The sequence below is a fragment of the Stenella coeruleoalba genome (assembly GCF_951394435.1).
Source record: "Stenella coeruleoalba genome assembly, chromosome: 5".
Classification (NCBI taxonomy): Eukaryota; Metazoa; Chordata; class Mammalia; order Artiodactyla; family Delphinidae; genus Stenella; species Stenella coeruleoalba.
The window spans coordinates 130,977,238-131,004,761 of record NC_137150.1 but is presented as its reverse complement, the minus strand read 5'-3'; the positions used below and the strand labels follow the sequence as shown (position 1 = coordinate 131,004,761).

The following is a 27,524-nucleotide window of genomic DNA, read 5'->3' as shown; positions in this document are numbered from 1 at the left end:
GACCTTCAAAAGGCCATTCACCCCTAGGTCCTGATGTAGTTTCAAATAAAAGGTGGGGGAGGAGAAAATATGATTGCATTTGGTTCCATAAACTATCATCTCTCAATGTGTTTGGAATAAGATGACCTTCAGTGGTTGTAGCCGAGGAGATGCCTGCATTTTGATTCCGTAGAAATGATTCATAGACTTGAGCTGGCTGTGCACACGTGTCCACCTTAGCACAAGAAGGCATAGAAATGGCTGCAGTCGGGGAGCCTTTCCGTCTTTTCCCCTCAAAGTGCCAGGACGATAGCCAGAATTAGCATTTGCGAGGAGCAATTGGCAGATGCTTAGAGCATAGATTCAAGAAGGAATAAATTTGTTTAGCTGGTGTATTCAGGACGGGATGGGCGTGCTGTGACATCCCAGTCTAGAACCTTCCAGACCCAAAGACCACGTGATCACCTGATGATCCCCTTTGCGCACTACAGCCTGTTTGCAGCAACACCTATAACAGGAGAGCTCGGTGTGCCCTTTCGAAACAGGGCGTCTAAGATGCTGTGATCTGATTTGACGCTGCAGCTGCTTTTATGCGTGTGTGACATTAAACATTTTCCGTCTCGCGTTGGCAGGCCTGAAAGCGGGAGATGAGATTCTTGAGATCAATAATCGTGCTGCGGGCACCCTGAATGCCTCCGTGCTCAAAGATTTCCTCGCGCAGCTGTCCCTGGGCCTCCTGGTGAGGACCTACCCGGAGCTGGAGGGAGAAGCAGAGCTGCTGGGGAGCCCGCCCCTCCGGCTGGACGGCCCCGCCGACCTCAGCGAGAACCCTCTCACCTTTCTCACCAGCAACACAGGTATGGCTGTGCACCGGGCTGCCCCTCGGAGGCTGCCCACGCGGCTTGCGTATTTCTGTGGATTTCCTGCATCTGGTAGGTCAGCTAAGATGTGTAAGATGAGCAGATTACTGAGCTTCCTGTCGAAATTTCAAAGGGGCCAGGAGCTCCTGTGCCGGTGGAACTGCTGTTTGGCTGCAATGGAAATCTTTGTCGTGCTGCTCTTGTTGGTCATTTGGGAGAAAGATACATGGGTGGAGGCCACTGTCTCTTGGCTGTGGACGAGAGTTGGAGACACAGAAGTGCCAGGAATCACTTAAGATGCTGGGGCTCTTGGTGCTCTCTTCCCTGCCGTCCGTGGCACCATCCCCCAAATCACCCAGCCCTGCTTTTCCTTCTGTGGAAGAGGAAGATGTGGGGTGAGATGGCCAGAGTGGAAATATGCCCAGAACTGGTGTTTGGTCAACTTTTCTCTTGGGCCCTTGTGACCTAGAGTCTGGACAGGAGCCCATCGGTGGAACCCCCTGCCCTGCCCCATCTGCCACTTCTCCTGTTTACACGTTTCTTCCCACTCCATCTGGCAACTTTATACTCATTCAGAAAGGGACAGCTTGAATGCTGCCTGCCCCGGGGAGCCTTCCTGGCACCCCACCAAGCTCCTCAGGACCCTGCGAAGACATCTTTCACGTGGGCCCTGCTCCTCTTATGCTCTTCTTACTTGCTTGCCTCTCTTTCCTGAGTTTGTTTCCTGGTACGAGGCTTAGGTTTTCTTCCCCTTGCTACACAGGCGACCATTCTTGTTCAGCGGGAGAATCAGGGAGCAAGCCCATAGGGGAACAGATTACTGCTGTCACTTATCTCACCATGACCTGGTTCTAGAGTTGGGGTTGATCTGGTAAGCTGGAGTTTGGGATTTATTTTCTCTTTAACACTCGGGTTAAAAGAAGTCTTCATTTTCCACTTCTGAGTGTAGGTACTCTGAGTATTCTTATTTTTCGAAGTCCCTTCTGAAGCTTGGCTTGGTAAGAATAAATCACAGGCGGATGCCTTGTGACAGTTCATCCTTTTATTGGGTGGTTCCCTAGGAGAATCTGACAAGTTGAGGCTCGAGAGAATCAATCACACTTAGTTACTGTTGACTTCTGACTCATTTTGTCATTGTAGTACCCACACGCCAATCACATCTTTAGAAAAGGACCCCAGGGAGCTGTGTACCCTTTAAAAAATTTTTTTTTAATTTTTTATTGAAGTACAATTGAATTACAGTGTTGTGTTAATTACTGTTGTACAGCAAAGTGACTCAGTGATACATATATATATATATATATACATTATTTTTCATATTCTTTCCTCTTATGGTTTATCACAGGATATTGACTATAGAACCTTGTTGTTTATCCATTCTATATATAATAGCTTACGTCTGCTAACCCCAAACTCCCACTCCACCCCTCCCCCGCCTCCCTTCCCCTTGGCAACAACCAGTCTGTTCTGTATGTCCCTGATTTTGTTTCTGTTTCACAGATAGGTCCATTTGTGTCATATTTTAGATTCCACATATAAGTGATATCGTATGGTATTTGTCTTTATCTAACCAGGGAGCTGTGTACCCTTAATGATAGGGAATGGATACCATGAAGGTTGTTCTTTTATGTGACCACAAGATGGCAGGCTCAATCCCGTAAAACTCCGTTCACAGTGGTTTCTGTAAAATGACTGAGTAAGGCGTGTTGTGTTAGATTAGGTTACTGAAAGGACTTTATAAGGTCTGGATGTACATACTACGAACAACAGTGCGTACTCAACCTTTTTTGGATGTTTTTTCCTGTCTGAGCCCTTCCTGTGGGTTATGGATATAAAGTAGGTGTTGGCAAACTAAGACCCCCTGGCCAAATCCAGACTATGGCCTGTTTCTGTGAATAAAGTTTTATTAGAACACAGTCACGCCCATTCATTTATGTTTTGTCTCTGGCTGCTTTCCCATCGCAATGGCAGAGCTGAGTAGTTATGACTGGGACTCATGGTCTGCAAGGCTGAAAATATTTACTATCTGGCCCTTTACAGACCCCTGATATAAAGTGTGATTGCTCATGATTTGTTCCTTTAAACCCAATCATAGTTTTGATATATTTCTTTCTTTTGAAAAAAGATTTGTGTGTGTGTGCGTGCGTTTGCACATGCACACAGTTTGCCAAGTTTTAAAACCTTTTATTAAATTTTTTTTTAATTTAAAAATGTGTTTGTACATAGGTGTCTGGGGAATATTTGAGTATATTTTGTATCTATAGCCCTATCCTGTCAGCAGCTGACCTTACATCCTCCTTCAGACCAGACACCTTTGTAATCTGCATGCTACATCCACTGAACCTACTGTTGTTTAAACCACATTAAAACTTTCATTTTGGAATCATCCGTAGAAGATTTAGTTATTTGTTTCCAGATCATAACTTGGAACTGACATTTCTTAAGTATTTGCTCTGTCCCAGACATTAATCTGGATGTGGAAAGTTATAATGATGACTATGACATGATTCTGTCCTCATACTTAACAGTTTAGTGTAGTCCTTTGTTTTTTAATTGCTTCACCTTTTAATATTTTGTAGGGATCAGAAATCCTTCAGAGCCAAGTGTGTGTGGTCAAGTTAGGTAATCTACGTGGTTCAAGAATACAGCATGAAAGTAAAGGCACAGTGTGGGTTTTCTGGAAAGTTTCTAAGTTGGTTTCAACATTAATAAGTTCCAGAAGAATTCTCAGATGCTCTCAGTCGTGGCGGCCCCATCGGACTGCCTGGAGGCAAGCAGTCACTCAGGCTCCCCACCTGGGTCTCAGCGTGTTTGCCTCCTGGTTACTGCCATTTCCTAGTCCCTATTTACCAGTGCAGGATAAAAGAGGGGGCAAGTAAACAGGATAAAACAACCTGAAAGATGGTTCCATAGTGAGGCAGAGTTTATGAAGCAGTGTGCACAGACAGCTGCAGTGACGATAGAAAACAACTGAGAAAGTGTGTACAATGGGCAGGCTGGACTATAGCCTTCATCTAAATATAGAAGTAACTAAAAATAAGAAGCCTCCTGAGTGACGGATTTGAGGTTTGACGCAGGGACCATCTTAGGGTGGTTATAGTGGATGTGAGGCAGCCTTGATGGAAAGCCTGGCCGGGTCCACAGGCACCCTGGCTGGTGCCCGTCTGTAGGAGGCTGGGTCTGTGGATTGCCCCATTTTACGAGTCCAAGTATGCAGACGTGGCCTTGATGCTGCCCTGATAATTCTGATTGAAATATGTGATTAGCTTTCAGGGCTGGATTATTTCTGAAGCCTCTTTTATGGAGAGGTTTGTTTCCTCGAGGTAGAAATACCACTACCTAGTGGCTAAGAGTGGGCTCTGGAACCAGGTTCCTTGGGAATGCGTCCTATTTTTATGTTTATTAGCTTCATGACTCTGAACAGATTGCGCTTAATCTCTCTGTGCCCCGTGTCCTTGTGCATAAAATGGGGTTCGTACCACACCACTGTCGAACACGGTTGTTGTGAGGAATGACTGAGTGATGAAAGTGAGGTGTTTAGAATATGTTCTAAGAGGGACTCAAACGTTATGCATTCAAAGCACAGTCTCTTGTGGGGATGGGAAGATTCTCTAGCTAGTAACCAGAGGCTGCTCGGTTTTGATCTCCTCCCTGCCCTCTCTTCCACTTCAATCTGCACCAGGTGGATTGTCTGATAACTAAGTTTATGAAGTATACTTAAGGTAGTTTCCTTCCCCAAGTAGAAAGAAGTAGATTCTGCAGACTAGAAGGCTGAGACCCCTGGGCCCCTTTTCAGAGATCAGGATTCCCTTGGTCTGAGGTCGGGGCTGTGTTTGCACGTGTTAGATGGTTGCTTAAAAATCCTTAGGTGATTCTAACGTGCAGCTAAGATTGGAGGCTACTCCCTTAGGTCACCGACTATTCTTGGTTAGTGATCCTCTTTTTTTCATCTGGGTGGAATGGTAAGATGATTGGAATCTTATGGTCCCATGCAGACCATCTACAGGAGTGTTTGTGGATAAAATTCTGTGGTCTGCTTCATGGAGATTTCTGTAATGACAACCTGGTAGGTAAACTCCTGCATCCTCCTCTTCCTCGGTATAGGAGGGACACGTGGTGACTGGATTGCCGTGTTGGCTTGGAAAGCCAGGGACTGGAGAATAGATTCCATCCTAAGTGTTCTCTCAATAAGACTCAGTTTCCATTCTTGGCCATTGGCCATCCACGTGTCCTTGCTGAAATCTTCCTGAGGCTATTCTTCATCTCTTTTCTTGTTCTTCTTTTTTTTTTTTTTTCCAACAGTTGTTTAGGGACAGACTGGTAAGAAAATGGGGGAAGAGGATCCAGGCAAAAAGCTAGTTCCTTCAGTGGCTATTACTTTAGAAAGAGCCTGAAGTGAAGGGGAAGCTGGCGTAGGAAGTTGCAAAACCCTGTTTCTGTGAGCTTTCCAAAAAGCCTCTGTAATGTTCCTGTGTGATTTATTTTGAATACTGATCTCATCTGGTGCTACTGACAATTGGGGCCAGATAATTCTTTGTTGTGGGAGGCTGTCCTGTGCCTTCACGTTAGCAGTATTCCTACAAACAACTCTCAGCTAGTCGTTTTTAACCCCCTCCCCCCAGGTTGTGTCAAAAATAATCTTCAGACATTGCTAAATGTCCCCACAGGGGCAAAGTCTCCAGTTGAAAGCACTGGCCTGGTTGATTAGAATGTATATACCTACACTCCCCAGCTAGGGAACTGTTACAGTGAACGTCAATATAGGAAAGCAGGGCTTCCCTGGTGGTGCAGTGGTTGAGAGTCCGCCTGCCGATGCAGGGGACACGGGTTCATGCCCCGGTCCGGGAAGATCCCACATGCCGCGGAGCGGCTGGGCCCGTGAGCCATGGCCGCTGAGCCTGCGCATCTGGAGCCTGTGCTCCGCAATGGGAGAGGCCACAGCAGTGAGAGGACCGTGTACCGCAAAAAAAAAAAAAAAAAAAAAAAAATATATATATATAGGAAAGCAAATCTAGATCTAAAATTATTTTAAAAATAAGTTTCAGAAAAGCAAAAGCCCCCAATTTTATGCAAGTTATAAAAATCATAATTCAAGGGGCAAACATGGTATCTTTCCGAGGCTTCAAAATGTCTGTTTGTCTCTCTCACTTTAAGTTCTGTCCTTAAGGCTCACATTCATTTGACTTTAGCACTGGTTTCTACCTGTTAAAGACAATTAGGGCCAGTCTTGGGTTTGGAGAGTCAGCCCCCTTGATCTTACTCTGTCTGATGCTGAGTGAAAGATGGCAATCCGCAGTGAGCACAGATAGCCCTCCTGCAGGAAGTAGATTAAGCACCCTTTGCTGTAACAGGAAAGGCTTCTGTGACAGCCAGGAGAGCCAAGGCATCTTGGTCAGAGCAAGGAGTCATTAAGCACTCAGCAGCCTTTGATTTGCCAGGCAGTGCTTGCTTCCCTGCAGTGCCTGTGAAATGCAAGGTTCTATTTTGGGCTGATGTTCGTGCGGATTGTCTGGTGCTCCATTCTGCAAACAGAAGACAACCAGACAGCAGGAGGGGCAGCCAAGAAAGAGGAACTGCACAGATTTACCTTCCTACAAACAGATATGGTCCCATTCTCCAGATTCACTGAAGTCTCACAGATACCAGTAGCACATGGCCTTCTAGTTGTTTGTCGATAAAATGTGGAGCCATGTGCGTTTTGTAAACTGTCTGTGTGCGATGCTTATCGTCACACAGCACATGGCCCGCTTCTGTGGGCCCTGCTAGGGAAACCCTAACACCTAGTCCTGATTTCCAGCTGCATTTGATTAATGACACCCGTTGAGTCCTGTGTGTGGAAAAAAATGTCGGTTCAGAGATTAAGAGCCTCCATTTGTATCATTTTAAAGAACGTTAGTGGATTATATATTATTTGAGTTTCACAACAAGTTCATAGGATTGGGAAGGACTATATCTACAGTTTTTATGGATTAAAAACATGTTCTCTGGAGAGAAACAGACACTGGGGTTTTGTGAAATTTGGTTGGAAAGAAGTTATTATTTGTCTCCCAAGTTAAAATTGTAGTGTTTTTCCTTTTTTTTTTCATAGTGTATATTTAGCTCTCCCCAGTTTTTTTTTCCTTTATAAATTGTTTTGGTTTTGTGTTCTTAGCTTGGGGGAGGGGCAGGTGTTTATGCTGATCTTATATGAGTGTGTCTATGGAATTCTTATTCTTATATGACAGTAAAATGGCTGAAAAGCAAAATAAAATCATCGCTTAATGATGAGATTCCAGCTAAATGTCTTCATTGGCCGCGTCTAACCTTTTCTTACTCCCTTCCCCTCAGTTGTTTTTTTCACTCAGTAACCAGTTATGATTGGTTCCTCTTCGGAAATGTTTGAATTGGAGAATCTGCTAGTTTAACTTACATTGTTCATGTATCTCATAAGGCAAAGATTTTTTTCCTTCCTCCATTAAATTCTTGGTGAATGCGTCTCATCCAAGTAAATCAAAGATAAATCAAAATGTAAGCTTACGTTCACGTGTTTGCACTGCCCCTGACCTCATTGCTGTCTATCCGGCTAATGGTGAGTGGGACGTGCTAGCAGCAAAGGTTTCCTCTGTCACAAAACCATCACATTATGATGTGAAAATAATTTGAAGAAGCAGAGAAGTGACCACACCTGTTCACAACAATGAATGTTATTTATGGCAGCTTTTGAGATAGTCTATAGGTCCTGTCCTGCTGGGCCTCAGCCCTGCCCTGTACTGCCTCATTCTCTGAGACTGTCCACCCACTGTTCATCTTTTTTTTTTTTTTTAATTGGGGTAGAACTGACATATAACATTATATTAGTTTCAGGTGTACAACATCATGATTTGATATTTGTATACATTGCAAAATGATCACCACAATGTCTAGTTAACATCCATCACCACACATAGTTACAATTTTTTTTCTTGTGATGAGAACTTTTGAGATCTACTTTCTTAGCAAATCTCAAATATACAACATAGCGTTATTAACTATAGTCGTCATGCTGTACATGACATCCCCAGGACTTATGCATTATAGCTGTAAATTTATACCTTTTGACCCATTTCACCCACCTGCCCCCCAACCCCCTACCTCTGACAACCCCCAGTCTGTTCTCTGTATCTGTGAGGGTTTTTTTGTTTGTTTTTGTTTTGCTTGTTTTGTTTTAGATTCCACACATAAGTGAGATCATACAGTATTTGCTTTTCTCTGACTGGCTTATTTCCCTTAAGCATAATGCCCTCAAGGTCCATCCATGTTTTTGCAAAGAGTAGATTTCCTTCCTTTTTATGGCTGAATAATTCTCCACTGTATACCCCTGCTCATCCTTTGTCTCTTTAGTTTTGGCTCTGCTTCCTCTCTGTGCTGCCACGCGTTAACTGGCGCCTCTTTTATGCCAGGTGGTGATGTGCTAAGTGCTGGGCATAGAGTGAAGTGGGACAGGAAGTTCCCTGCTTTGATTACTTCCTCAACCACCTCTCAGCCTTGTCTTCAGCTTTCTGGAGCTGTCTGCATGTGTACTGGTAATTAAATGGGGACAGCTACCTCCACCACAAAGGGAATAATCCCTTCAGGGTCTGCTCTTAGAGGAAGGTTTCTTGTGGTAAAGGAAGAGTAGGAAGTCTCAAATCTGTGTTTGTATAAGCCTCTTCAGCTGGAAGGTGTTCAGAGAAGGCCTTGAAGTGTGAGAGCAAAAACAGGACTTTTTCCTGGTTTGGATTCCCTGTTCCTGCCATGCCAGAGTCTCTCTTCAGCATTCTTAAAGGGCACCACTGTCAATTCCTGCCTCCCTGGCTCTCTTAGATGACTAAGTTCCCCCTAACCACGTGTTGGCTATCTACTGCTATGTAACAAACCACCCAAAACAACCATTTAATTTGCTCACTGTGCTCAGCAGTTTGGGCCGGGCTCAGCTGGACGGTTGTTCTGCTCTCCTTGCCTCAGTCACTCTTGTGACTTTGTCATCTGGGCTTGACTGGGGCTGGTTTAAGATGGCCTTACTCACATATTTGGTGATTGGTGGGCTGGACCCCTCTTTCCTTGAGGTCTCTCATCCTCAATAAACTAGCTTGGGGGTTTCATTGTATGGTGGGTCCAGGGTTCCTGGGGGACCAGACAAGAACCTGCAAAGCCACTTGTAGCCTTAGCTCAGAAGGCTTCATATATCACCACTTATGTCACATTCTGTTGGCCCAAGCAAGTCACAAACCAGGCCAACCCAAATTCATGGGGTGGGGTCATTGACACAAAGATCCGTGCTTAAAGGGATGGGAGGAATCATCACTGTCATCTTTGCCAATTGTCTACCACAACTGCATTGCCTTTTCTCTTTCTCTCCTATTTTATTAATTTTTATCTTCAGAAGCATAGCTAACAGGGTAAAAAAAGAATATATACTGTAGAATCAGATAGACCCACAGTTATTGATTCATAGGACTTCTTTTATATTCTAGATATTAATATTTTTTGCCAGTTATATGTGTTGAAGATAACTTTTCTCAGTCTATAATGTATCTTGTTGCCTTTATGGTGCCTTTTGACAAAGAAAAGTTTTTAATTTTAGTAAAATCTGATTTTCTATCTCATAGGATTTGTGCTTTTTATATCCTGTTTAAGAAATCCTTCTCTCTCCCCTGGGCAACAAACGTTTTCTTCTATATTTCCTTCTGAAAGATTTATAGTTTGGACTGTTCACTTTCTGGTTTATACCTCCCTGGTACTGATTCTTATGAATGATGTGAGTTAGGGTTCAGCTTTTTATTTTCCCATGTGGGTAATCTGCTGTCCTAGCCACATTATCAAATGTTCCATTCTTTTCCCCTGGATCTGCAGTGACACATCTGCTGTACATCACACTTCCATACACGGGTGGGGCTGTTTCTGGGACTCTCTGTTCTGTTAGCCTGTCTTCTTGCTAATTCTGCACTGCCTTATATTATTGTAACTTTAAATACATTTTGATATCTGGTAGGGAAAGTATCCCAGTCTTGTTTTTCTTCTCTAAAACTGTCTTTGGTATTACTAGCCTTTTGTTCTTTCATAACAAATTTAGTTCCAAAAATAATGCTGCCAGTGTGGTCTGTCTGAATTCGGATTCTTTGGCATTTGTTGAGATTTGTGTTATGGCCTCATATGTGGGCTCTTTGCATAAACTGCTAGTCCTTGTGAATAGGGTTTAAAATTCATGGATCAAGCATAATAATTCTTGATGTTTACATCTTCTATAGTCTGACTAAATCTATTTTGTGTGGCATTTGGAGAGCGTTCTTTACGTTTGCCTAATATATTTCCCATCCCTATACTTTCAGTCTTCTGTGTCTTTTTGTTTAGGTCTATTTCTTGCCTATAGGCATATAGGTGGGGCTTTGTATGACATTATTCTGGTTTTTATCTAAACATGAAGTTTAAATATTGAGTTTAGTCTACATTACATTTATTTAGAAGATCCATGTATTTTGTCTCATTTCTATCATTGTATTTTGCTGTCTTGATCTTGTTTGTTCTTCCTGCCCTTTCCTGTACTCTCTTTTGGCTGAATTTCTAAACTCCACTTTCCCCTTTCAACTTATACAGTCTAATTCTTTTCTTTTAGTGGTTGCCCTTAAAATTTTAACATGATTTCTAACAAAACAAGACCAAATTCTTTTTACTTCTCACTTGAAGCATAAAAGGACCATGAAATGGTTTAAATACAATCACCCACCATTGCTTTAGTTTCATCTTATATGTTTTACCTCCAGATGCCTTTTTGGATGTGTGTGGAGTGTTGTTTTATACACTACGACTTGCCCGTGTGAATATCAGCTCTCTATTTATCTCTCTGGTAACCTCGTATACCAGATTATACATGTGTGCGTGTGTGTATATGTGTTTTCCCACCCAAAGTACATCCTTTAGAGAATTTTTTTTAGCAAGGTTCTGTATTAGTAAACTTGCTCACTCTTTGTCAAATGATTTTTATTATATTTTTCTTCTTGAATACTATTTTAGCTTGAAATACAATTGTGTTGATAGTTTGAGCATTTGAGAATTTCTGTGCTCTAGTGAGATAATGTCTTCAGATAGGCCTTCCTAGCTTCTTTCTTCAACTCTTATCCTTATCCATTGAGTGTTTAATTTCAGTGATTATAGTTCTTATTTCTAAAAAATTTACTAATTTACCTGGTCTTTTCTGAAAGTCTCTCTTTTCTTGTCCCCTGCCCCCTTTTTTTTTAAAGCCTACTCGTTTGACAATCTCTATCTGATAATTGCGGTATTATTCCTTGGGAGTCCTGTTGTAGCTGTTGCTTCTCCCTCGTGGGGACTTGCTTCTCCTGTGTTTATAATAATGGATTATAGGTTCTTGTTTGACCCAGCTTATGTGTGTCTGACCATTAATATGATCCCATCATTAAGGATGAATCCCTCTAGAGCAGACTTGTTTTGGCTTCTGCCAGATGCCCTTGGAATACAAATTTAGAACAACTTTATGGCAATTTTTCATCTTGAGGATCACGGACTGAATTCCTGTATTGAAGTCCTAACCCCTGATGTGAGGGTTATTAGGAGTTGGGGGCCGTTGGGAGGTAATTAAGTTTAGACGAAGTTATGAGCTGGATTAGTGTCCTTGTAAGAAGAGGAAGAGAGACCAGGGTTCACCCCCTCTCTCCTTGCACACACAAAGAGCAGTCATGTAGGTGCCCAGTGAGGTGGTGGCCATCTGCAAGCCAGGGAAAGGGCCTCACCAAGGAAAGAATCTGCTGGCACCCTGATTTTTGATTTCCAACCTCCAGAACGGAGAGAAATAAATGTCTGTTGTTTAAGCGACCCAGTCTGCAGTCCTAGTTACAGCAGCCTGAGCAGACTAAGACATTGGAGTCCCCAGAATGTAGGACATAGTGTAAATTTGAATCTCAAACACCCGTGCAGCCAGCCTGTGGTTGTCACCTCCAAGAAGAAACCCTTCTTCCTCCATCCCCACTCATCCCAGAGTATGGGCAGAGTTAAATCAGCTTCCTTTTTCCTTCTTTTTTTTTTTTTTTTCTCTTTTGCCAGTGAGTACTTTTGAAAAAAAATCTTTGTGAGTCTTTTTGGGGTAAAAGTGTAGCCCTTCAAAGGAACCATATGAATGTGGGAGATTTGATTCTAACTCTCCAGTTTGTACTGACCCAACAGTTGTTTTCTGTCTCACGGCTTCACAGTTGACACCAAAGGCTCCAGGGCTGTGGTTCCCAAGCTGAGATGGTTCTGCTGTTGGGCTCTGTAGGGGTGTGTGTTTGATTGTCACAGTGGCTGCGGAGTGCTCAAGGTACTTAGAACCCAGGAGCCCGGTGGGGGGGGCTAGTGCCCTGTGTACCTGCCGTGTGTACAGTTTTCCTCCTAAACGTTTTCCCCTCCTGACACCAGCAGGTTCCCGCTCCCTTTGGGAAACACTGCTCTAGGGTTTGGAGTTTGGGGACTGATGGATTACTCAGCACAGCCATGGCTTTGGGACTGGCCCACCCCTCCTGCTTCCTTTGTCTTCTTCATTTTGGGCTCTGGGGATTTCTTGGAGCTCAGCTTTATGTTTAAAAAGGATTTGGGGAGACTTCCCTGGTGGTCCAGTGGTTAAGACTCTGTGCTTCCACTGCAGAGGGCACAGGTTCAGTCCCTGGTCAGAGAACTATCCGCATGCTGCATGGTGCAGCCAAAAAAATAATAATAATGGGGCTTCCCTGGTGGCGCAGTGGTTGAGAGTCCGCCTGCCAGTGGGGGGGACACGGGTTCGTGCCCCGGTCCGGGAGGATCCCGCGTGCCGCGGAGCGGCTGGGCCCGTGGGCCAAGGCCGCTGGGCCTGCGCGTCCGGAGCCTGTGCTCCGCAGCGGGAGAGGCCACAGCAGTGAGAGGCCCGCGTACCGCAAAAACAAAAACAAAAACAACAACAACAAAAAATAATAATGAAAAAAATATAAAAAGAATTTTGTTCTATTTTATTGATACTTAGAATTTCTAAGTGTTTTGTAGAATTAGGGTTTTTTTGCTTCCTTTTTAGGATACCTGACCCACAGTATTGTTAACAATGAAAATCCTTTCATTCCTTTTCCCACTATTTTGTGAGCAACCTCTAGAGCCCAGGCATTATGATAAACAGTGGAGATATGCAGGGTCACAGTGTTTGGCTGTACCATCTGGAGGTCGCCATTATGCAGATTACAGCGTGAAGGTGACCTTGTGTACAGCCTCGCTACCCTGCTTAGTGCTGAGGGAGCGTGGTTCCTGCCATCTCAGAGCTTAGCGCTGTTCAAATCTTCCCCTTCTTTCTAGCCCCAGAATCTAGGTCATTGCCCCCATTTAAAGTATTCAACCACTCTTTTTTCCTCTGGTGGTGACGGTGTGACATTGTTGATATCCACCAAGTTAAGTGGGCCTCTCTCTTGGATGGCTCCCACCATGTTATTGAGTGAGCAAGTAATTAAAAGAAGTGCAAGAACATCGTAGAGCCAGAACTCTGCGACTAGGTGCGGGGAGGCGAGGGGGTTCGGACAGAAACTTACAAACCATAGAAAGTAGGCATTCGCTTCATTGCTGCTTCATTCCAGAGGAGGGGAAGGGGACCACAGGACGCAGCCTTGGAGCGAGGTTTGCTCAGGGATTGGCTTCTTTCCTTAGTTTCCCAACCAACCTGGAATTTGATCAGAAAGTCATGCTAAACAGCTTGTGACTGTAACCATGTCATTGGAATAAGGCAGCCTCTTTGCAGACTGACGCTTTCATCCAAAGAGTCAGAAAGTGGCTCCTTCTCTTCTCTCCTCTTTCTTCCCTTCTCTTCTTCTCGTCTTTCTTCCCTTCTCTCTCATCGGGTTAGAGTGATGGTGCTGTAGTCCCTGACCCAGTGCCTGACATATTCTAAGATAATGGTCATCAAACCACTGTCTTACCAGACTAGCTAGAGGTTTGTAAATATACTAGGGACTTGTTATTCCAAGTGTGGACCATGGACCTCTTGATTGATAACATCTTGGAGCTTGTAAGAAATGCAGAATCATAGGTCCAACCATATACCTACTGAATCCGAATCTGCATAACATGAACCCCCAGGCAGTTCAGATGCTCTTTAAATCTGAGAATCCCCCCAGAGGAAAGAGATCTTAATGTTCTCTTCCCCACTGCAGGGGGCTACCATAGCCAACCACTGTAGTAGGGACTTGGTAAAATAGGAAAGAAAGTTGCCTGCACTTTTGCATACATAGGATATGGTGGGAAGAGTGAGTGAAGTTTGCCAGGTAATCTATATGAAAGTTATTATTTTTTTAGTGTTCTTCTCAGAATGGTTTATTCAGTTATTTTAGCAATGAAGTAATTGATCCAGCAATTAATTTGATTATAAATCAATCAAATAATTTAATTTTATTTAAATTTTATTTCATAGATAGATGGATAGTAAATTATTGTCTTTGTCAGCTGGGGCTGCTGTGACAGAATACCACAGACCGGGTGTCTTAAACAACAGATATTTATTTCTCACAGTTTTGGAGGCTGGGAAGTTCAAGATCTGGGTTCCTGCTGAGGGCTCTCTTCTGGCTTGCAGACAGCTGCATTTTCTCTGTGTCCTTACATGAGAGGAGGGGAGCTCTGGTGGAGGCCCATCCTCAAGACCTCATCTAAACCTACTTAGCTCCCAAAGGCCTCATCTCCACATACAGTCCCATTGGGGATTAGGGCTTCAGCGTATGAAATTGAGGGGGGACATAAATATTCAGTCCACAGCAATGATTGTATATTATAAAATATGTATTATAAATAATAAAAATATACTGTGTTATAAAATAATAATAATAGTGGTAACAATAAAAACAACAAAAAGTGACATTTATTGAACCAAGATCATGGAGCACGTACTTGGAGCGTCTAACAATATAGGTACACGTCATGAGCTTGACCCCACACTCCCTTGCACTGGCATGGCTTATAGCAATGACTGTACGTGCTGACCCATGTGTTCTTCTGACTTCACCTTGCAGGGCACAGCCTCTGCAGCCAGCAGGGCAGTAGTCCTGAGAGTGCTCCGGAGGAGACCGAAGGGCCAGACTTGGAATCCTCAGATGAGACTGATCACAGCAGCAAGGTGAGAGATTTCCATTTGCACATCCCATGTCTTGAACCACCAAAGAATCACAGCTGACACGTCACCTCTGCAGCTGTATGTGGTTAGAAGGCCCCTCCACGGGACCAAAGTGTTTTTACTTCTGAGATGTCGCTAAATAGGATATGAAATCCAAATTATAGTCTTGAGAACAAACCCATACGTGAGAATATAGGGCAGAGCTCACTCTTAATGAATTAAAGTCTCATTTCATCCTGTTTCCTTCTTATGCTTCCATATATGTATGACAAAACGGCATCTAAAATGTGTACAATTGGGTCCGTTATACTTTCTTGCTACTCATGGTTTCTATAACAGACTCCCTTTGCATTATCTCTGTTTAGCTCTTGTGAAAGGTGAGCACCTTTTTTTTTCATTAAAGGGAAAGAAACAATCCTTTTGTTTAATCCAAATACAGTGATTCTTACCCGGTTGAGCACTGTGACAAAGCTCTTATCCTGACCCTTTGGTGCAACTGCGAATTTGTTTTCCATAATTCATCATGCTTTTATTCCACTTCCTAAAGAGTTCTCTGTGTCAATAACCTCTTCTCATCACAGTCTCCAGAGTATAACAATTTGAAAACTCTGTTACCTGTATCTGAAAGACCCCTCCCCAGTAAAAACAGTGATACGTGATTATGTCCGTATTTATTCGTCTTCTGTTTTCAGAATGTCGTTGACATATTTATGTTGGTCCCCCTGTCTGTCTCCTATTCTTTTGCTTGACCTTGACCAGTCCCTTAACCTGAGCAAATCATGTAACTTTAAATTATACCTTTGTTTTTCTCATCTACAATATCAGGTGATTCTTGCCTTTGTCCAGTAATTGGATGACTGGCTGGGTCAAAAATATAACTGATATTGATAATGGAAATATACTCTTCAAATCCGAATGATTATTTCAAAAACCTACATTTCTCTGTGTATACTTTTCTGCCTCTTTTTGTCTTTATATATCTTTGTAGGACTTTCTTGAGTGCATATGTTAGACTATCTTCAGCATTGCTTTTATCCATATGTTTCTCTTTTGCCATCATAGGATCATCACTCTCAGTGTCTAAGTTGAGCACAGTATAAAATTTAATATTTTAAAGTAATTTTAATGTTTATAAATTTAATATTTGTAGACTGAAAGGGTTTTATGTTGTTGGTTATTAATTAAAAAGCCAGTAAACGGAAACATGCATGTTTCATTTAAAGGCAAAAAAACAAACAAAAGCTGTTTAAAGTTACTTTTTATTTTTGTGGCCTTTTACCTACTTTTTCGGGGAGGTGGGGGAGGGTGAGTGGCCCTCAAAAGAAACAGATATTTCCGTGTGAGGTAAGATATTTTGAAAGCTATTTATTAAATGGTTCTATTATTAAACTAAAAATGTTAATTCTCAGTTTCTAATTTGATTTGGGAGTACAGTTATTTTTCCTGTATCTAAGACATTTATTTCTGAATACTTTTTAACTTGGATCATTTTTACCTCACTATAATAGCCGTGTTCCACTCCCTTTGTGGATTTTGAGAGATTGTTTCCATTTTAAATATAGTGAGTCATGAAGTCCCAAACAGGGTCCTCTATAATATGGGGTTCTGGCAGCAGAGAGGAAGGAAGAGGCCCCAGGGTTTTGTTGACTCATCCCAGGTGCCTCTCTGATTTCATGGTTCTTTCTCCTGAGAACAAGACCCTGAAACGTGCCTGGAACAGCCAGGGTCAAGTATAGGAGCAGGCGATGCTGTTCCTGGATTTCACTGTAGAAATGCGCGGTAGACTCTCATAAAGGAGAATATCTTTGAAGTTATTGACAAGTTTGGGTAATGATCTGAGTATTTTTAAAGATCATAAGGTGGACTCATTGACACCATAGGTTCACAGTCCTTTTTTTATAGACTGGATGTACGGAGCACTGTGTGATTCTGTACCTGAAAATACTCCTGGTGTTGGTTTGATTCAGATTTTATCTTCTTTATTTGAATGATTTTGTTATTAGTAATAAATGAGAGCTAATACTTAGGTAGTGTCTTGTATATATTAGATATTAACCTCTCATTCTCACAATACCACTGAGAGATAGACACTGCTATTCCCCCTATTTTATAGGTGGCAATATTGGAACAGAGAGGTTAAGCCACTTACTGAAGGTCACACAGCTCTGAGATGACAAAACGAGGCTCTCTGTTGTTAACTGCTTTGCTGAAATGACCTTCTGGCCAGATTGTTAAGGTCTGGTATTAAATACCAGGTTTCAAAAAAGGAAGGAAGGAATTAATTAGTGATAGTATAAGCCAGTTTAGATATACAGTTGAACCTTGAACAACACGCGGTTGAATTGTGAGGGTCCACTTATATGTGGATTTTTTTCCAATAGTAAATAGTATTACCAATCTGCAGTGGGTTGAATCTACGGATACGGAACCGTGGATGCGGACGAACCACGTGGATACGGAAGAACTACGTATATGGGGGTAGGGGGGAGTATAAGTTATACGTGGATTTTTGACTGCAAGGACATTCGGCACCTCTAACCCCCGAGTTGTTTAAGAGGCAACTGTATACTCATTAGCCACTTAAATATTTTTCTAATGCTTAAGCTTCGTGAAATATTTTTCTAACGCTTAAGCTTCGTGTCTTTTTTCATGATTTAAAGTAAGAGCAAGTGTATATCTTAAGTTTCTTGATTAAGGATCAATATTTTTTGATGTGGCTCCTATATCAGTGTGTCATTTTTCTTGAGGATAAACCAAACATTTGTAGTTAAGCTGTAAGCTGCCTAAAAGTGGAAGGATGATTTAGCCTTAATGTGAATGCACCAGGCTGGGTGTAGAATGTAAAAACTAGATAAATAGATAAACAAACAAATGAATAAATGAAATGAAACAGGACATCATTTTTTATCTGCCTGAATACGTGAGGGCTGTCGATTCTTTTTGTTTATTTCTTTAATATTTTTGCTGCTCTTCCTAAATGAATCATTTTGTGAAACAGTGGGCAGGATAAAGAGAATGCATGTTAGAGTTTTGTGTGTTGTTACAAATTTTTTTTAGAGGGCAGTTTTTGCGGCACGTGGTCTTCGGGGGTTGAGCAAGTAGGTAATTGTGAGTTTGTTGCTGAGCCGTGGTGACACGGGACTGTCACATCCACGGGGCTGGGGTGTGGGACTTCCACACCGCAGGGACAGTCTGGCGGCCTTTCTCTTTATAAGCCGCGTCCTTCCTCTTATGACTGTGGGTGACAACCTCAGAGGACCTCCTCACCCCCCCCCCCCCACCCACTTGTTTCCCTGCTTCTAATTGAAAACTCTTGTCTCTGGAAACGAATGCTAATTAGCTCCGGGCAGTCCTATCATGCATTCCAGACCCCCTGGCAGCTGTGATTTTGTTTTCCACTTAGCCAATGTATGAGAATCATTTTCAGAGTATTTCCAATTGGAAAGCCTTCTTTTTTCTTTTCAATCCAAATTGTTGTTGTCTTGGAAGTGTTTGGTTTTTGTAACAAAGCATTCGGGGGACATTGTGAAAATATGAACTGTTAAAAAATGTTTTGGTTTTTAGTGTCTGCTCTCAACTCTGTGAGGGGTGTCTTCAAAGTTTGAGCCGGGCGGGTTTAATATTCCTGTGCAGTGCAGGATGCAGGCCAATCAGCTGATCTCAGTCTGCAGGGTAGAGACGCTCACATCCCCGGGAGGCGTTTTTTTTTTTTTTTTTTTTTTGCATTGTTTTCTTGCCTCCTGGCTCTCCCTTTCTGGAACTTCTGCTGTTTAGCCAGGTGAAAACAAAGCATAAATTCTGGTTTATCGGTTAGCCTTTGACTCCCTCCCAGAGGGCACTGACGGGCAGAGGGGGCTGCTGTCGGGTCGCGCTGTCGCTGTCCTTGCTCTGTAGAGATGCAGCCGTAGGTCTTCATGGCACAGCCGGCATGGGCTGTCTGCATGGGAGGATGCTCTCTCAGGAGCCAGAAGGCATTTGGTGCTCTCCGAGTATTTTAAGAAACTTCTGTTTCTTTGTGGAACGTGTCAGGAGGTAGAATTATCATGAGAATACCTTCCCGATGATGTCTGCTTTGTGGAAAATAAAGCGCAAGCCCAGGATTGAAAACAGTGGCAAGTCCGGTGATTCTGTATATCGGACGCTTCACCTGGTGAGCACTGTTTGAATTCTATCTTGCTAGCCTTTGTGTATGTTACGACTTTCTAGCTGATTTGTTTCCCAGTTCAAATGATGGTGATATGCTTGTCCCATGTCTCCATATTGCAGCCTTCTGCCCTTTAGATCCCCTTGTGGATAGAGAATATACATTTTAACATGGGAGTGGGGGGCATCAGTAGTTGGAGTGAAGTCGAGTTTGCCAAGAATCTTTACACATATCTGTTTTTTCATTTCTAAATGACAGAAAGGTGGGTTGTTATTATTATTTTTAAAATTAATTGTCACTTGAATGTTTCCCTTTTTCTTTTGGGTGTTGAGATTTTGAACATGTTTGTGTTACATGTGTGATAAGTCTCCCCATCTCCACCTCCAAACGGGTAGCCTAAGTATTCAGCAAGCATTTCTGGAAGAAGAATGTTCAACTTGCCTCCTACAAAGTTTTAAGTGCTTTTGACTTTATTTCTGGTTACTTATGAAGCAGGTGGATTTACATGTGTTGGCCCAGGGAATGTATTAATGATTTAATGTCAACTGACCTATATTGTGTATGCCAATTCCTATGGTAACTGTTGCCTCTTTAATAAGAAAAATTTTTAGTGGGTTAAGGGGGAGGAATAATTTAAAATCAAGTTAAACCATTTAATAGTTAAATATTAATATCAGAGTCTGTTGACTATTAGATTTCGTGTCACTTAATGAAATTGAACTTGGACAGTGAGTACACGTGATTTACTCAAGCAAGCCTTTATCCTTATGGAATGTTTCTTCTTCAAAGTTTGTTCAAAAGGAGACCAAAAAGATGCCAGAGAACTATAGGGGTTATCATTGTATATGAGGGTCTCTGAAATTATGGAATATGTTACTTTGGTGTTTGTTTCCCAAAAAAGCTTAAATAAAGGCTATAAGATTTCAGGCCACTCTGGCCCCTTTTAAATCTGTGGGAAGTGTTAAATCGGTCAGACTCAAAGGACAGTTTTAGAACTCTGAACTCATCCCGAGATAGAAATTGCCTTTAGTGGTTGCATAACAGGAAGAGCTTTAACAGCTGGGTAGCTTGGGTTGGTAGTGTGTACTTGAAAGCCTACCCCCCTCTTTTTGTACTTTCTTTTCATCTTCCACAGGAAGAAAGTGATATTATAAACATTGAACTTCATGCAGACCTCAGTAAACGAGCCCATTTCCTCCTTCAGTTGTCATGTTCATTTCTGTACATTGGGTGGGTAACTCTTCATCCTGACAGTAGAACAGCTCTGCTACCCTTTAACAGTTTTAACTGGCAGCTCTGAAATGCCCATAAGCGCTTTTTGTGTCCATGGTGACTGATGGCAGTCCTCAAACGGGGAGAGGTTTGGACTTGGAGAAACTGTGTCTGTCTTCTTCCTTCCAGCAATCCTTTGCTACTTGTACCGATTCCAGGAAACTTGGCTTTTAGGAGCTATGTTGAGGACCTCTCATGGCAGCTCTCTTTCTGGGCTACGGTGCTTGATGTGCAAATGACCAGAATGCCATGTATCACTCAGTGGGAGAGTGAGGAAAGCACCGCACTCAGCTCCTTCTACATCCTATATCCTGGCCAAGCTACATGGAGAAGCTCCTAATGGGTTTTTTTAAATTAATTTTTATTGGAGCATAGTTGCTTTACAATATTGTGTTCATTTCTACCGTACAGCAAAGTGAATCAGCTATACGAATCCATATATCCCCTCTTTTTTGGATTTCCTTCCCATTAAGGTCACCACAGAGCATTGAGTAGCGTTCCCTGAGCTATACAGTATGTTCTCATTAGTTATCTATTTTATACATAGTATCAATAGTGTATGTATGTCAATTCCAATCTCCCAGTTCATCTCACCCCACCGACCCCAGGTCCTAATAGGCTTTGATGCAGACAAGTTTGGCCACAGTATGGGGGCAGGGGGACTTAAAAACTGGGCCACAACATGTAAAATCTCTAGGTTAGAGGTATTCTAAAGGTATTCTAAAGGCGACCTGCATTTCATTTTTGGGGGGGTAATATTTTAGTAAAACAAAATTCTCACACTTGATGATATCCTTTGAAGTTGTTTCCAAGCAAAAATTTCATTAAGAGCCTTATAAGTAATACTCCTTGACGATATATACAATATAACTTGTTATTCTGTCTTTTTGTTTGTTTATTTATTTTATTAAATTTATTTATTATTTATTTAGATAACATGGAATTGACAGTAAAAAGATTATGTCCATATTGACCCAGTTCCTTGATAAACCTGAGAGTTTATAACTTGAATCAGAGAAGGGGCTTGCCAGTGGAGAAACTGCTTCCCCCCCACCCCCCGATAAATCTATCTTAGCTTAGGAAGGCTGTGTCTTATAAGGAAGGGATGCCTAAGGCTCTGAACTCTCAGAAGAGGACTCAAGGATATTTTTAGGTATCCCCTGGGATGCTAAAGGTATTTCCTAATATAATCCGGGAGGGGTGTGCCAGGAAGAAGATGGGGAGCCTGGCTGTTTGACGGGGGGTTGGGTAGGAGATGGCTAGGTATAGACCACTAGAGCCCTGGCCCTCATCTCACTAACCTGAGCTTTCCCTGAGTTTTTCCCTGAGCTTAAAACTCAGAATACTGAACCTTAGAGGTGGTGGACTTGACATAGGCAAAGTCAGGAACCCTACTCACACTCTTAAAAATGGAAACCTTAAAGTATTTATCGTGAAACGGAGGGAACGAAAACCCAGAAACTCCATGTCATGCCTTTCATTATTCAAGCCAGATATTGCTGAGAATGGCAACAAGTCAGCGTGGTGCAAATTGGGAGCACAAAGGGAAATGTCTTTTGAATTTCCTGCCTTTGATATGTCAGAGTCCCAAGGTTATAACTTGCCTTTTTCTTAAAGTGTGGGACATCCTTGGTGTAATCTGTGAGGACATTGGAGTTCTCATGGCAACTTGTCTAAATGATAAAACTGCAGAAAGGTCTCCTGTGTCTCTGATGGGAATATGGGAATGGATTTAGGTATCATGAGTAACAGCTATGTTATTAATTTGTATGTAAATGACAGGCAGCTGTGGTTATTGTTGGGACATTTAGAAAAGCATTGTGTAAGCGAAGGTGCCAGTTATACATTTGTTGTTTTGACGAGTGACAAATCAAAGTGACAGAGGAGAGTTTGGGATTAGCTGGAGGGCAGGGCACTTAAGCTGTCAGCTGTTATCACACTGTCTTTCCTTGGGATTTTCATTTGGTGAGGCACAACCCCACTTCCATGATGTCTGTGTTATAATGCAGTTGCCTTTTACAGTTATCATGAGATCATCTAAAAGGCGTGTGGACGTTTTTGTTAAAATGGACCTACTTGTTCCTTTTTAATTATTAGGACAAAGCCATATTTAACTGTTTATATCGAATGATGACACTGAGTTTGTAAAACCCTAACATAACGAAATCAAACTGTTTATTTCTACTGAAACAGGCTGTGATTAAAAAAAGGAGTTTTTCTTTTTTAACAGCCTTATTGGGTTATAAGTCACATGCTTTACAGTTCAGCCCATTTGGGTGAGTTTTTCATCAGTCACCAAAGGGAGAATTCTTTGTGGGGATAGTCAGTGTCTGACACACTGATTCCGTAGGGAACATTTAACAGTGCCACTGACAGGTAACTAATACATCCCGGCATATAAGACCAGGATCTGCGCTAGCAATAAATAAGCTGTGTAACCATAAGAAAATTGGATCAATAATTACGTGGATTTGGGTCCTGGCTCTGCTCTTTCCTGTCATGACATTGCTGCTAATGCATCCTTGTTAAGTTCTGATTTCCCATGTCCTTGTCCTGTCTTTATTCCGGGCTTCCTTCCCTTTGGGCTATGCTAATGAGGGAAAGGCAATATGCTAATGAGGAGAAGGCATGCTAATGTTAGCTACCTTCCTCTGTGTTTAAGAATTACCCCCATGGGATACACTTGGTTTGGTTCCTCTGCCTACCACGAAATGCCAGCCTTGACTTTCAGCTCTTGGCACCAACAGTTGTTTTCGGAAGGATGGTCTTCTCAGGATGTTCACTTTCAAGAGTGAGCAGGTGGGATACCCACCTACTAGCTCCTGAAAGTAATCCTTTATCTGCGCAGGTCTGTATTGGAAATACTTTGTGCCTAGGGGTGAATTGGACAATAGAAACAGGGAAGAGCAGTCCAAGAAGATATGCAAGGAGATATGCATGAGATATTTGCAGAGTGGTACATTCGAACAAATACTAATAAATTAATAAACTAGATGTTGTGCTACAAAATAGCCTTTGGAGTAATACCATAGAGAGCTTTAAAAAAATGCTAACACTTGCACATCCTGTCCTAGAGATTCGGATCGAATTGATCTGGATGGTGCACTGGGCACTGGGAGGTTTAAAAACTCCCCAGGTAATTCCTACATGCAACCAGGGTGGGGAATTACTGATTCCACAGGATTTTCAGTGGTCCATCTTCAACCCTTGCTTTGAAGAACTGTTTTGCATAACTTGAAAAGTTGGAATTTTAGAATTCTAGATTCCCAAACTTCCACCTGAATCATCCTGGACAGAGATTGGGTGGGGAGTGAGCTCTCCTATTGAGGTCTTTTTCAGGGGTCAATGCCCCTTAGTTTTAGTTGGAGGAGGGGGGAGGTGGTGGGTGCTGGTGGTGGTGGAATCTTTCTGCCTTGGAGAAGTTGGAGAGACAGAAACTTAAAAAATATATATATATGTGTATATATATATATGTATATGTATATGTATATATGTATATATATATATATCCGTTGTTATCTAGAGAGTTGCCTCCGTGTCAACTTTTAATAGAGACAGAAGACTCTGCTTATAAAATCATCTTCCAGCTTTGCAAAGTAAATATGTATAGTGCAGTGAACTGAGAGTCTGATAATGAATTACCCTTGTATTTTGGGTGAAATGCACTTGTCCGTATCTTCCTCTCCTCATTGGAGAGCTTCTTGCAGAGTAATTAAGGACACAGGCTTTGAGCCATGCTGCCTGGTTCAGATCCGAGCTGTGCAATCTTGGATGAGTTACTTAACCTCTCCTGGCCTCTGTTGTCTCGACTGTAAAATAGGAATGATAATAGCCCTCACTTACCAAGTGGGAGGATTAAATGAATCAGACCAGTGCCTGGCATGCAGTGATCATTCAGTATATGTCAGCAGTTGTTATTATGGTTGTTATGAGCATTCAGTGAGCTCTCAGATGTGTGGAGCAATTTGGGGAAACGAGAGATGTGATTCATGTGTGGCAGTTCATTAACCAGGAAGAACATCTTTAGGAGGGACAGATGTCAGACAAGTCTCTCTAGTGAGGGATAACTTCGTCTGTCTTGCCTTTTCATCTGTGCTCTGAAGAGCACGGAACAGGTGGCCGCATTTTGCCGCAGTCTGCACGAGATGAACTCCTCTGACCCGAGCCCATCCCCCCAGGACTCTGCCGGGCCTCAGCTGGCCACCATGAGACAGCTCACGGACGCCGATAAGCTGCGCAAGGTCATCTGTGAGCTCCTGGAGACGGAGCGCACCTATGTGAAAGTACGTCTTCTCCTGCCCTGCATCCTTCCTTCCGTCCTTCGGAAGGATGCAGGCTCTGTGTTGATACTGATGTTGACTAACAGCAAAGCCAGATCACCGTCTTGAAGGGTATCTTGGTCTCTCTATGGAATTTGGCCTTGATTCTGAATGTTACGATCTCCTTTTGTGTTTTAGGGAAGCGTATCTATTCTTATAGCACTTCGTTGATATAAATAACTGATTGATTGACTCAGAAAGGAGATGATGGTGGATGTTAAGTGAACCTTCTGACCTTTCTAAATATGTTGTTGAGCTCATACTAAAATTGAATTCGTTTTTGACAAATTCAACTAGTAGTATCTTCACAATCTACTTTGAGTCTAGGCAGAAAGATATCAGGTCTGTTTTGTGTTATCATTTGTTCTGACATTTAGTTATATTCCTGAAACTATATCATTTGTTCCTATATAATTTATAATACATACAACTATTGTTTAAAAATGATTAAAGAAGACAATTTAAAAGTGATAAAAACTTTATTTAAAACTTTATTCATGAAGTGGACAGTCTCCTTTTGTAGAACTGTAAAATGGGACAGAAGGCAAGAAGCTTTCATAGGGTAAAGAATAAAGAACAAGGAAGAGACAAGTAGATAATACTTGATTGGCCGGGGCCACGTAGTCAACCTTGGTTGGGGTGAGAAGGCCCAGAGTTGGCCTGGCATTTGGAAATTGGCTGAGTGGATATACTACGTTCTGGTCAAGTGGTGTATTGACAGGCACACAAAAATGATCTAAATTTGGGTTTGCTGACCCGACACCCCAGGCAGAAATGGCTCCATCTTGGGCCTGGAAAGTTATTTCAACACTATATAATTTATAATATATTCCTATAACTATATAATTCATCTAATTATGATAATTGTATAATGATATACTCCTCTAACTGTATAATTTAGTTATGTTTAGTTCCATGTTACAATAGTATGATCTGTTTTAGTCTTTAAGTCAGAGGTCAGCAAGTTATGGTCCTTGGGCCAAATCCAGCTCTCTGCCTGTTTTTACAAATAAAGTTTTATTGGAACACAGCCACACACATTCACTTATGTATTATTTATGCCGCTTTCCTGTACAGCAGCAGAGTTAAATAGTTGCAACAGAGACCATATGGCCTGCAAAGTCTGAAATATCTTGAGAAAAGTTTGGCTCACTTCTGCCTCAATGGACCTCAGTGACGTAAAGACTGAAATGTTAGCATTTGGGACATAATTTTTTTTTCTTTAGATTCTTTATAGACTTTTAGATGTGCTAATCACATATTCTTTCAACCCTTAGGACTTAAACTGTCTCATGGAGAGATACCTAAAACCTCTTCAAAAAGAAACTTTTCTCACCCAAGATGAGGTATGGTGGCAATTGTCTGAACTTCGTGAGGGTCACACTATAGCTTGACTTGGTGAAGAGGAAGGACTGGGGAGTACACACAATACTGAAAGCATTTTGAATTCATTTAATTGTAATAAATAGATCAAATTATTGCCTGCGGAGCTCTTGGTGTGCACTTGGAGAGGAAGGAGGGAGCTGCCCCACCTTCTGGTGGTGGGAGCATTACCGTAATTTATAAATATGGGTAGAAAAACTTTGAAATCAGAAGCAAATAAAGGTTCTGCACACTAATGAAATACGGGGTTGATGAAATTCTTTTGCATTTTCCAGCTTGATGTGCTCTTTGGAAATTTAACTGAAATGGTAGAGTTTCAAGTAGAATTCCTTAAAACTCTAGAAGATGGAGTGAGATTGGTACCTGATCTGGAAAAGCTTGAGAAAGTTGATCAATTTAAGGTAAGTCTCATCCTCAAATAGTGTAAAGCTTCCTCTTAATGTCAAGGGTGGGCTATCCTATAGGTCAAGTCGAATCTCCTAATAACACATCGCAGGAGGCATTGTTGCCGTGGTCTTGAGTCTTCACTGAACTGCCAGTGGAGTCATTTCCTAAAGGGAGTCTGAGAGGGGAACGCACTGCATCTTGCTTTTCTGGCTGAGGTAGAACCAGTGCCACTGACTTGCAGTAAACTGGTGTATCTGCTGCCTTCTGCTTTGGAAGATGTGCCTACCCTTTGTTCTGTTTATGTAGGGACCTTTAATACTTGCTATTAACAAATTAGACTAGCACTCTTGGTTTTCCAATAAACAAATTAACTTATCTTGTTCTGGGAAACTGGTTAATGGAAGTGCTTATCAATTATCTAGGAGGAAGACAATCTTCCAGCACACAATGTCCTTGTAGCCTTTTTTTTTTAAATTTATTTATTTTTTAATTTATTTTATTTTTGGCTGTGTTGGGTCTTTGTTGCTGTGCGTGGGCTTTTCTCTAGTTGCAGCGAGCGGGGGCTACTCTTCACTGCAGTGCACAGGCTTCTCATTGCGGTGGCTTCTCTTGTTGCGGAGCACAGGCTCTAGGCGCGCAGGCTTCAGTAGTTGCGGTGCACTGGCTCAGTAGTGGCTCCCGGGCTCTAGTGCGCAGGCTCAGTAGTTGCGGCGCACGGGCTTAGTTACTCCATGGCATGTGGGATCTTCCCAGACCAGGGCTTGAGCCCGTGTCCCCTGCATTGACAGGAGGATTCTTAACCACTACACCACCAGGGAAGCCATGTCCTTGTAGCCTTAGTGAGGATTTATGACTAGTACCTCAGTGAGGATGCTGACAGCTTGTCTCCTTCTCCTTGGTTGGCTTTCCCTTATTGCAGAAATTTCCTGTGCTGTGTTTCTGATTGACAAGCGTTCACTGATTTGTGCACAATGGTGTTGGCTTACATGTCACCCTCATGTACTTTTAAAAAACAGATTAATTGAGGTACAATTGATAGACAATACACTACATATATTTAAAGTGTACAGTTTGATGAATTT

The 27,524-nt window shown here is 42.2% G+C and overlaps 1 protein-coding gene across 9 annotated transcripts in view; it reads left to right on the top strand.

Moving 5' to 3' along the window:
- Nucleotides 1-27,524, top strand: part of TIAM1 (TIAM Rac1 associated GEF 1) — a 400,681-nt gene that overhangs the window by 342,111 nt on the left and 31,046 nt on the right. For 8 of the 9 annotated variants that reach the window (XM_079923442.1, XM_079923436.1, XM_079923437.1 and 5 more), the window contains 5 exons: nucleotides 612-836; nucleotides 14,837-14,940; nucleotides 24,457-24,636; nucleotides 25,950-26,018; nucleotides 26,331-26,456. In XM_079923442.1, the coding sequence (XP_079779568.1) occupies nucleotides 612-836; nucleotides 14,837-14,940; nucleotides 24,457-24,636; nucleotides 25,950-26,018; nucleotides 26,331-26,456 (704 nt within the window). Of the gene's footprint in view, nucleotides 1-611; nucleotides 837-14,836; nucleotides 14,941-18,704; nucleotides 19,088-24,456; nucleotides 24,637-25,949; nucleotides 26,019-26,330; nucleotides 26,457-27,524 lie in introns of those variants that run through there. The other variant, XM_079923444.1, reaches the window with a different exon arrangement.